The sequence below is a fragment of the Propithecus coquereli genome, unplaced genomic scaffold (genome assembly GCF_000956105.1).
Source record: "Propithecus coquereli isolate 6110/MARCELLA unplaced genomic scaffold, Pcoq_1.0 Scaffold218, whole genome shotgun sequence".
Taxonomy (NCBI): domain Eukaryota; kingdom Metazoa; phylum Chordata; class Mammalia; order Primates; family Indriidae; genus Propithecus; species Propithecus coquereli.
The window spans coordinates 2,665,888-2,678,082 of record NW_012146967.1 but is presented as its reverse complement, the minus strand read 5'-3'; the positions used below and the strand labels follow the sequence as shown (position 1 = coordinate 2,678,082).

At 39.0% G+C, this 12,195-nt stretch overlaps 1 protein-coding gene across 1 annotated transcript in view; it reads right to left on the bottom strand.

The window, feature by feature from the left end:
- Positions 1-2,561: 2,561 nt before the first annotated feature.
- PWP1 (PWP1 homolog (S. cerevisiae)) overlaps positions 2,562-12,195 on the bottom strand; it is a 25,958-nt gene continuing 16,324 nt past the window's right edge. The window contains exons 5-12 of the mRNA XM_012644700.1: positions 11,809-11,870; positions 9,228-9,324; positions 8,527-8,588; positions 6,890-7,001; positions 5,162-5,252; positions 4,941-5,062; positions 3,955-4,060; positions 2,562-2,753 (exon numbers count right to left, since the gene is read on the bottom strand). Coding sequence (XP_012500154.1) covers positions 2,644-2,753; positions 3,955-4,060; positions 4,941-5,062; positions 5,162-5,252; positions 6,890-7,001; positions 8,527-8,588; positions 9,228-9,324; positions 11,809-11,870 — 762 coding nt within the window. The 3' untranslated portion in view covers positions 2,562-2,643. The remainder of the gene's footprint in view (positions 2,754-3,954; positions 4,061-4,940; positions 5,063-5,161; positions 5,253-6,889; positions 7,002-8,526; positions 8,589-9,227; positions 9,325-11,808; positions 11,871-12,195) is intronic.

Genomic DNA, 12,195 nt, shown 5'->3' with positions numbered 1-12,195 from the left:
GCTAGGATTACAGGCGTGAGCCACCGCGCCCGGCCCAAGTGTGGTATTTTCTATTGATCTAATCTCAAATTCACTAATCCTTCTTCAGCTGTTAATCCTACATATAAAATTCTCTGTAAGTTATAGAATTCCCATTTGATTTGTTATACACTCCAGTTCTTTGATATATTCAAACTTTTTCCCCCTGGATTTCTCAATCCTGGCTATTTCAAATTTCATGTCCCATATAAGTCCAATGTGTGAATTCCTCAGAGGAGTTGTTTCTCTTTTGGTCCGTTTCTTAGTATGGTTAGTAATTCTTACTGGACTGCCAGATTATGTATGAAAAACTGTAGAAGCTATGGATGAAATTATACTCTTCCAGAGACATTTACCCTATCCTCTGGCAAACTAGAGTGGGTACACCACAATTCATTCAAAAACTGAGCTTACCGAAGTCTGGGTTTCAGATATTATAAAGCTGGCTCTGCCTCTGGTTTACCTCAATTTTTAAGGTATAGTCTTTGAGGGGTCACAATGAGAAAGGCTGGAGTGTTTTTAGAGACCTTCCTCTTTGAGGTTCTTAAGTTCAGTGTTTGTTTTTCCAGTATTGCGAGACTGTCAAATGCTCTGCTACACCTTTTGGCTTTTTTTAAACTTGTACAACATAAAAATTGGTAAATGCCTAAGAAACCCAGCATAGTGTAAAGGGTCCCTTCTCTGTGTGTCCCTTCTCCCAGGACCTTTGCCTGCCCCTCAAGTCCTGGTTGCCTTAGCAATACTCCAGTGACTTCAAATAGATATTGCATGCATTCTGTTCAGCTTTTGTTTTCAGTGGCAGAACAGTGTAAGTTATTCTGTCACAGCTGGAAATAGAAGTATAGAACAAGTTATTTTTGAACTCAAATTCTGGATATTTGCCCTGACAGTATTTTTCTGTCTTATCTTGAAAAGAGCCCCCCCCCCAAAGAATATATATTTAATACTTCATTTTTATTGAAAATAGCTTTTTAACATGTAGTTGGAGTTGTCCTGAAAAATTGAGGCCTTATGGTTATACCTGTATAATGTTCCACTACCCAAATAACTTGATATTTCTACTTTATGAGACAGTTGGTCTCAGTGAATTTGAAGTCCAGGATATAATTAGCTAGAGCCTACCTACATCTGGGTAGAATTTTTAAGTTAATATTGGTTTGTCACTTTGACAAATATGATTGGCTCCATCGCCTCTCCATGTGCTACTAAAACACCAGTTGCCAACAAACTATCAGTGACGAAAGAAATATATCTTGTTCCTCCACTTTCCATGCCAGATAAGCATTCTCTTAGACTACAAATCTTTGGGCTCAGGTCTGTCCACACTTAGGCGCAACACATTCCCATGGTAGGAAGTGATGGGAACTCTTTCCTCAGTCTGTATGAAAATCAAGCTGCCAATTAAAATCTATAATCCTGGTTTGCATTTGAATCTCCATGTTACTCAATCCCCAGGGCTTGACCACTCCTGCTGTCTGTCTACTCAGATGTCTCACCTGCTGCCTGCACTGGCTTTCAGCAGCAACTCCAAGCCCAGGCCAGCATTCTTCTGGTTCCAGGCACGTTCTCTTGGCCCTCAAAACACTCCCTCCTTAGCATTCATCAGACGTAGTACTTTCAAGTTGGAAATAGAAGTGTCAACCCCATTTACCATTTAAAATTTTTGGTATGTATTAAATATGAATTATTATTTTAGGCAGATGCATATGACTGTAACAGTGGAAATTCTTTACTTTTTATATTTCAGTCTTCTGAGAACTGAAAGTCCTGGAAAGATACATTTTTTAGAGATATTCTTTATAGGAGAAAACATTTGAGAGAAAATTAACTATTGAGTTTAAACCTGTGAGGTCTCCCTCTAGCTGTTATTAAATAATTTTTAGTGATTTGGATCTTGTTTTGATATATAAAAGCCAAATCAAAACAAAAAGAACCAAAATAGTTACTCCATTTTTTAATCCCTTTAATTCACACATCTGTCTTGGAGAAAGAGAGGTTTGGGTGAATTCAAACTGCTATACCAATGACATTCTGTAGTATTAACACTAAAATGAAGTCACATTCATGAATTATACAGGAAATAATAATGGCTCATGAACTGATAACTCTTCTACCAAGTTAGGGTTGGGTCTCAAACTATTAATACCTGCTAAAATTCATACATAATAGGAAGACTAAGTGGAATCATCCTTTGTTAGGTAGAAAGATTTTCTTACTGACACTGAATCTCCCCATGCTGTCAACAGCGCTAGGCACTATTTTGAGAATAAATGAATGAATGGTCTCACTCTACTCCTTGATGACGCTGCATGTCATTTTTAATTTACTTACCAAATTCTAAGAGTAGCACTGAGAATACTAAATCATGAGCATTGATTTGAGAACAGTTAGGAAAGTGGAGTTTCTAGGGCACCTGCCTCTGTTCGTGGCCTCCTGTGCCAAACCACCACCTTTCCAGGCCCAGGTTTACTCACCTTTTAAGACTACGGGATTTTCCCTTTTTAAAACTCTAAATTACTACCTATTTTACAAACCTAGATTACCTGTGACAGATGGCATGTTTAAGGAATTACTTTTTAAAATCTTTTTTATTCTTTTTAAGAAATGCAACATATATGATCTTCATTAAGACTCCATTGGTGTATCTGAGCTCCTGCTTCCAAAAGGGCCACTAATAGATGAATTTCTTGCATTGCTGATAACAAGCCTCTCTCGTCTTCCAAATGCTTCATTTACTAAAACACAAACAGTTAAGAAATGATCAGATCAGGAAATTAAGAGTCTATACTATAAACAGACTAAAATGCAGAAATGAGCAATGGGGTTCTCTAGTCTGGGGCAGAAATTTTGCTTATGAAAATATATTTAAGTAGTACTTTATAAATGGGAAAGTAAAACAAAAGTCAAAGTTCATGTTCGGAAGGAAGTAAATCATTTTTAATGGTCCAATTTTTTTTGTACTTTAAGACTTACCTAATCTGCCTTAATAACAGATGTCCCATCCTTTATAACAGTGACTCTATCCTTTCCCTCATTCTACTTCTGATTGTTTCTCTCTCTGTATCATGACCAGCATAGAACTTTTTGGATTTAGTACATATACACGCATACTCCACCCCCAAGAATAACCCAATCAGGAATCATACAGTGGGCATATATTATCTGTGTTTATAGAACACACTGGATTACCTGAAAGTAATAAACAGCCAGGATCCCCTGAAGGGAGGGGAACGGCACCCTCAAGAAAGCCGGACTGTACTGAAAGTAGTTGAGAAAAGGACAGCTTTTTTCACATTAGTAAGAAAGGCCATTCTTTGAGACCATGCTACATTTTCTTCCAGCTTTCTCAGAAGATCTTTCAATTTAAAAGTTTTAATTGCATAATTCTCTGAATATGGAAATATATTTTTAAATGATCTACAATTTAAGTGTGAAGACACGTATTTGTGAACACGAACATTTCCAAATTACATTTTTTTTTTTTGGAGACGGGTTTTGCTTTTTTACCCAGGCTGGAGTGCAGTGGTATGATCCGAATCACAGTAACCTCAAACTCCTGGGCTCAAGCGATCCTTCTGCCTCAGCCTCCCGAGTAGCTGGAACTACAGGCATGCGCCACCATGCCCGGCTAATTTTTTTCTATATATTTTTAGTTGTCCGATTAATTTCTTTCTATTTTTAGTAGAGACGGGATCTCGCTCTTGCTCAGGCTGGTTTCGAACTCCTGAGCTCAAACAATCTGCCTGCCTCGGCCTCCCAGAGTGCTAGGGTTACAGGCGTGAGCCACCGCGCCCGGCCCCAAATTACATTTGATCTTATCTATTTCTACGCAGACCATACTACCGTTGCTCTCTACCTAATGTATTCAAGTCACACACGTTCTGTGTTAGTCCTTACAGAAGTCATTCAAAAAGAACAGATACTAAAGATTCTTACCTGATGAGACTGTGCTTATATCCCAGACCCGAAGCCCTTCTTTCTGACCTCCAAAGGCATAAATAAATGGCAAATCAGGGCAACATGAAGAACAGAAGAGAACTCCCTGGAGAGAAAAGAACAGCAAGTCAGTGATTTCGATCTTTCCAGAGAGCCCTAATATCTAGACCCTACTCTTATCTCTAAGAACCTATGACTTAAAATGTTAACTCAAAACCAACTCACCAGTGTCTCCCTTTCAAGCCCACTGCAAATGTAGCTGATGGTCAAGTTGCAAGGGATAGTACTACCCTACGAAGCCGGACAAGTTCAGCATGATGCCATTCCATGGGGACATGTGCATGTTCTGACCATTCAGGTCTCTCATCATCATTCTATTAGAGATTCCTTAATAAATCTAATCTACGTATTCCCAGAAACATTAGCTCTCCTTAAAACAATGACAATGATACCAGAGGTCACTAATAAGTCTTTTCAAAACTTGTAATGTTTTCTTTTTTACAACTGTATTAATAGATAATACATATGCATTACTGAAAATATGAACAAAAAAATACAAAAATCTCTCAGCAAGATAACCACTGTTCATTTTCTGGGATATAATCTGCTAGATTTAAATATAAGCATTTAAGCCATTAAGCATTTAAACATAAGCATGGATAGTCCTATAAAAATTGATTCTGGAGCCTGCCTTTCCATTTTTATATACATACACATATATAATTTTGAAGAGCTGTGCAGTATTCTATTCCTTCTTAGTCTTACCAACTGTTAAATCATGTGAGTTGGAAAAGAACAGAGAGTCACTGAATTCCCCCAAACTGTCCCAAATCATAAAACTCCCACCAAATTTGACTTAAGCTCAAAATGAACTCCCTTAACTCATCCATATTCTTTAATGCAATGATTCCCAGAGAAAGACATAGTCCCAGAGGAAGACAAGCTCAGAAACAGAACAAAACAAAGACACCCAGGGAAATTCTTACCATTTTCATGTCCCTAGAATGAACTAGACTTGGCCTATCTCCTAAGATGTCCCAGATCTTCACATATTTGTCTGCTGAAGCAGTCACAAGACAGCCCTTGATTTGACTGCTTAGATCAAGACCTACAGGAAGATAAGATTAGTTCAGAGACTCTCACTTTAAAATATAGATTTACTTCATCCTAAGTTAATAAAAATAAAAGAAACACTATTCTTGCTTACCAGAAATTTCATCATTGTGGGCATTAAGTGTAAAAATTGGTTTATCTGACCGTGCGTCCAAATTATATACAAAGCCATCATCTGTACTGGCCTGGAAAGAGTAAAAGATGGGCAAGATCATGCTACATGACAATACACTTCAGCAATGGGTAAGAAGTCATAGTAAAAATCAGCTATGTCTCTGGCTTCCTGGCGAAGCTAATTATTATAATTATTAGAAATTAACATGGACATAAAGAATTTACTTTTGGAGGAGCTGAGTTTGCACCCGCATGGACTAATTCAGTTGACATGTCTATTAGGCCACTGGATATGAGCATGAAGCTCTGGTGAGGAGCAGGGAATGGGGTTAGGGATGTGGAAGCAGATCTGAGCCTTACATCCACGAGAACATGGGGGATACACCTGTGGGTGTAAAGTTAAAAGAGCAGCGGGTTGAGAGCAGGGGCCTGTTGAGCACAGCTACTCCAGGTGCAGGCTGAGGAGCCCACAGAAGTGGGTCAGAAAGGGAGGGAATAAGGAAGAGTGTCGGGGAAGATCAACACTGTCAATATGGAAGCAGAGAAATTCAATCAAATAAGGACAGAATGGCCAATTAGAGAGGGTTGTTACACAATCAAAAAAGGGAAAGGAAATGAAGGAATTAAGAGATAGACATAGAGTCAAGGATGGGAGAGAGAGACCTGAGCCTGTATATAGGCCAAGGGCAATAACGAGTATAAGGAAAAAGGACAAAGGAAGGATAACCGAGGAGTCTTGAAGGCTGGGCTGGGGAGGAGGAGAAAAGGAGGAGGGTCTGTTCCTTTGAGCCTGGAGGGAGAAGGTGAACCATTTTATCTCCCACTTCCCTAAATATTTGTGATTTTAGTTTCTATGACCATTTGTTGGCAAATAACCTCAGGAAATCTGTATGCCTGACTGCTGAGAGCCAAAGTACAACATGCAGATACGACTGGAACTTCATTCCTGACAACTGTAAAATGGAATCTGGCTTCAGGCAGCTTGGCTGGGAACAGCCTTGCCTCTAAGTGTCTCAGAATCATTACTTCAGGAACCTTGTTACAACTGTCCACATCTTTTATGAAAGCTATTTTTTAGAAACTCTTTCCCTTCTTTGCAAAGCACTACATATTTACTTTATGAAAACTGGGAAACATGAATTTCTTATATCTTCCCTTCTGGATGAAAGTTGGGATTTTATTTCTCCATGTATTGAACTGTCAGTGGAATTTTGTGACGCTACATGGAAAATCATTATCCTACAGACAATAAGGGCATTTACAGAAAGGTCTTACATTTTTTTCCCTATTTGGGAGACAGCTATTAAATAGGCTGGCATTCTCATCACTAGAGCTCCATTTAAGTACCACGATTTATGTAAAAGAATATATTCTTTGATTTAACCATTAAAAACATAAAAAATAATTTTAACTATGCTTAATATTTCAAAGTACTCTGCAGAAAAATGATCAAAATCAATTAAGTAAAATAAAATGTGGCATACTTTGGAATGGTTGGCAACTGGCAAGACCATTTACACGTTCACTAATTTTTCGTGGCTGAGCCATTCTGTTTAAGAAAAAATCTTATTTTTTTTTTAACCATAAATGTAAGTTTCACACTACTAATACAGGAAAAACTTCTCAGAGATTGTCTCTACCATGGAATTAAAGAAAAATAAGTTGTTAGTAACCTAGAAAAGCAAAACAGTAACATGTATACTCTTACCAAAAAATGACAAGGTGAAAAGTGATTCCAAGTCACTCTCTCAATCTGCCCACTGAATCGCCACATTCGATGGCTTTCATCTGGACTTCGGCAGTCGTACAAAGCCACTGACCTGGACACATTCAGACAAGAGTAGGGTTTTAAGAGGTCGATTCTCCTGTATGTTTTAAGTTTACATACAACGAAATGGTAATAAAATAGCACTGTGAAGTCAAGATTCAGTTAAAGGCTGTTTTAAGGTTCTAAAAGTAGGAAAAAAAAAAAAAAAAAGAATTGAGTTTCACTAATTGGTAGATTGTAGTCCTAACACTTGATGGCACTGGTGGCTCTGATGGCACAGTGCTCTTGACCTTTTCCAGGTCAAATCTTCCACTTACAAGATGAATCCTATTTCCAAAAGTCCAGGACAATCTCTAATGTCCGCTTCCCTGGTCAAAGCTCAGAACCAGATAACTCACATCATAGCCACACTTACTGTCCAGGTTATTATGTTGGGGGAACCAAGGGACAGAAACACTATTATAATGTATGAATCACAACTAAAAATGTAAATATATCATTCCTCAAAAGGATAAGAAGTTGGTTTCAGCTTCTACTAGCTGTCTCTCCCACCTTCAGACCCAATCTGTAAAAAAGGAGCACAGATATAAATGGAAACCCCCTGTGGTTAACTACAGTGGCCCCAATTCTTCACTTCTCCCTGTATCTGTGCCCTGTGTCACGTGACATGGGAATTCTTCCCATAAAGTCAGAGTCCATCCCCCTGCTCCATGTGACCAGTTTTAGCCTAGAGAACAAGACAGAAGTGTACCAGTTCTGAGGCTAGGTCTCAGGAGGTCTTGGTATCCCTGCTGCGCTTCTGACCTTGCCCTGAGAATAGGTGCGGGCTGGCCTGCCGGGACCAGGAGGATGCGAACCACCAGGAGGGGAGCCACAGGTCTCTGGCCCAGCCTGAACACACCCATGTTAGCAGAGCTATCAGCTGAATCCAGCCTAGATTAGCTCAACCTCAGAGGTATAAGAAATCAGTGCTTACTTAAGTCCCTCAATTTTGGGATGGTTTGTTTCACAGCAATAGCTATAATCATACACCTTCAAAATCAAAGAAGCTTCTAGTTCTATAGTTACATTATTATGACAGAAAACCATGTTTCCTTACAGACTCAAAGGACCAGAGTTGAAAAGGAAAAATAAGTAGTGCTAACAATTTAAACATGTAGATGACTTCAGTAATATATTCTGTCTGGGTATTCTTTGTTTTTGTTTTTTTTGAGACTGAATCTTGCTCTGTTGCCCAGGCTAGAGTGCAGTAGTGTTGTCATAGCTCACTGTAACCTCAAACTCCTGGGCTCAAGTGATCCTCCCACCTCAGCTTCTGAGTAGCTGAGACTACAGTGTGTGCCCACCATGGCTGGCTAATTTTTCTATTTTTTGAGAGACGAGGTCTTGCTATGTTGCCCAGGCTGGTCTCAAACTCCTGGCCTCAACCCAATCCCTTCTGTGTTGGCCTCCCACAGTGTTGGGATTACAGTCATGAGCCATCATGCCCGGCCTTGCGTGGGTATTAAGTGGTATTTTTTAAATTAGTTCCAGAGGATAAAAACAGAGCAGCAGTAATTCCTGATGTGCTTTCTTACTTATCGTATGATCCAGAAATCAGAGTCTGTGCTTCAAATGGATGAAACTGCAGAGTCTGGACCTAAAGGGAGGAAACAAATGAAGAGATCGGTGTTTACCCTTGGTAAAATTACCTAATATGTGGCAAGAACCAATTTGGCAGTGTTTCTATAAATTTTTCCCTTTGAAATTCAGAACTATTTGAAGTAACATAAATGTATTTCATAATCAAAAGGGCAAACCATATTCCCAAGTAAAGACACAATGCAGCATTCCCCAAACTGTGTTTGGCAGAATACTTATTGTCCCTTAAATGTTAAAGGACATTTGGGGAAAAAAAAGGGAAGTGGCCAAACATATCTGGACAACTCCACGTGCTCCAGAAGTCCCAAAATCTACATTAGTGAATTAGACCCCTGAGGAATGCTCTAGTAATGGATCCGTTAGACCCACCCCATCCTTTTTTAGGAGGCTCTGTAAAAATGTTACAAGGCACTACTGTTCCCAGTCCTACCTTTCTGCACCCCTTTTTGCATCTCTAAGATGGGTATTATACCTATCACAAAAGGCTTTGTGAAAAATCCAATGACAGACTATGTCAAAGTGCTTTGTAAGCCCTATAAAATTACATAAAAAGCCATATATAAATGTTTGGGATTATTTTTGGCCAATATTTGTCCCAGATTTTTTAGAATCCCTTTGATCCATTAAGTCACCATACCTTGTCTGTGTGTACGGCAAGGCTAGCTGCTGGTTTCCCCAAGGACATATCCCACAGAATTACAGTACTGTCAGCTGATGCACTTGCCAACACATTTCTGAGAAAGATAAGAATCCAATCAGGTAATCTTTTAAAAACCAAAAGCATTAAACATAAGAAAAGGATTGCATTTACAGTAACATCAAAAAGAATAAAATACTTAGGAATACAGTTAACAAAAGAAATGTAAGACCTATATATTGAAGCTACCAAAGACTGTCAAAAGAAAGAGTATCTAAGGAAATGGAAAGGCACCCATGTTCATGTATTTTAAGACAATTTTGTTAATAACATGGAAACATACATGTACAGACTGAGCTATAAACTGATATACCGATTCAACCAATCCCTTTCAAAATCTCAGCTGATATTTTTTGCACAAAGTGACAAGCTGATTCTAAAATTCATATGGAAATGCAAAGGACCCAGAACAGCCAAAATAATACTGAAAAAGAACAGCAAAGTTGGAAAGCTCACACTTCCTGATTTTAAAACTTACTGAAAAGCTACAGTAATCACAAAAATGTGGTACTGGTATAAGGACAGACATACAGATTGATGAAACAGAATTAAGAGTCCAGAAAGAAACCTATACATTTGCAAGGGTTTTTGACAAGGGTGCCAAGACTATTAAATGTTCAATGGTGAAAAGAACAGTCTTTTCAACAAATGGTTCAGTGACAACTGAATATCCTCATGCAAAAGAATGAATATGGACCCCTTCATTGCATCATACACATAAAAAACTCAAAATGGATCACAGACTTAAATGTAAGAGCTAAAACTATAAAACTATCAGAAGAAAACATAGATGTTAATGTTCATGACCTCTAGGCAATGGTTTCTTCGACATAACAAAAGAAATAAGATATCACTGATATGAAAAACCTGTGCTGCAAATAATACCACCAAGAAAGTGAAGAGACAACCCACAGAATGGGAGAAAATATTTGCAAATCATGTATATGATAAGGGGTTAGCATCCAGAATTTATGCGAACTCCAACTAAACATCAAACACAATTAAAAAATGGGTAAAGGACCTGAATAAACATTTCTTCCAAAGACGACATAAAAATGGTGAATAAGCACAAAGATGCTCACCATCACTAATCATTAAGAAATGCAAATTAAAACTACAATGAGATACCACTCCACACCTATTAGGATAGCTATTATCAAAAAAAATAGAAAATAACAAGTGTTGGGAGGGTATGGAGAAATTGGAACCCTCGTGTGAGCACTGCTGGTGGGAATGTAAAATGGTGCAACCACTACGGAAAATAGGATGGTGGTTCCTCAAAAACTTAAAAACAGGGGCAGGTGTGGTGGCTCGCACCTATAATCCTCGCACTCTGGGAGACCAAGGGAGGAGGATCACTTGAGGTCAGGAGTTCGAGACCAGCCTTAGCAAGAATGAGACCCTGTCTCTTTGAAAAATAGAAAAAATTAGCCAGGCGTGGTTGCATGTGCCTGTAGTCCCAGCTACTTGGAAGGCTGAGGCAGAAGGATGGCTTGAGCCCAGGAGTTTGAGGTTGCTGTGAGCTAGGATCATGCCACTGCACCCTAGGCCAGGCAACAAAGCAAGACTCTGTCTCAAAAAAAATAAATAAATAAAAAATATAATTACTATAAGATCCAAGAAGAACACTTCTGAGTACACAACCCGGGGGGACTTGAAGAGATGTTTGTACACCCACGTTCACAGCAGCATTATTTCCGGTAGCCAAAAGGTGGAAGCAACCCAAGTGTCCGCCGATGGACGAACGGATAACACAAGGTGGTATATAAAAGGAGTATTATTCAGTTTTAAAAAGGAAGGAAACTCTGACGCATATCACAACACGGATGAATTTTAAGATGTTATGCTAAGTGAAATAAGCCAACCATAAAGATATACTGCATGATTCCACTCACGTGAGGTACTTAGAATAGTCAAATTCAGAGACAGAAAGTAGAATGGTGGCTGTCAGGGGCTGGGGGCGGGGGGAATGGAGAGTTAGTGTTTAAAGGGTACAGACTTTCGGTTTGGGAAGATGGGAAAGTTCTGGAGATGGAGGACGGTGAGGGCTGCACAACAATGTGACTGTACTGAACACTACTGAACTGTATACTTGAAAATGTTTAAAGTGGTAAACTCTATGTTATGTATATTTTGCCGTAACTTAAAGAAAAAATAAAAAAGAATGTGGATGAGGTGTGAAAACTAAATGGAGTTAAGAAGAAGTCTTCTGGGAAGAAACACATCCTACTGTAGCAGCTGAACTGCAGTATACACTGTTTTTTTCTAGCGGTGGTAGAGAGGAGGGTACTTGGTCACCGAGGTGTAATGAGCACCTACAGTGAAGCGCTGGCAGGTGGGGTGGGGGAGGCAAAGACACAGACAGCAGAGCTCCTCCCCGCAGGCAACGTGCACTGCAGGGAAGGAAGACAGGATGGACACAAAGGCCCACAGCACATGAAGCAGAGAGTCAGGTGGAGGCATGAGGTAAGACCACACAGTGACGGTCTTTTACAATCGTTCAAATGTCATTTCTTTTTACCTGATTAGCTTATTCCATGAAAGGTCAAGGACAGCATCAGTATGCCCTTCTGTTGAGGAACTCTGTAATAATTGTTTTAATTACTTTTTGTTTTAAAGTCCCCCATTATAAAAACTGATACGTTAATTTTCAAGATACTTGAAACTTTAAGATTTTTTTTTTTGATATTATTAAACTTGCTTGAAGAACTAAATAAATAAACACCTTACCTCCCTGTTACTTTAGATATCCATGATAAATATTCTTTACAGGGAAGAAACTATAGTAACCCTTTTATTTTTATTTATTTCGTTTTTTGGAGACAGGGCCTCACTATGTTGCCCAAGCTGGTCTTAAACTCCTAGACTCAAGCAATGTTCCCGACTCAGCCTCCCAAGCTGCTGGAAC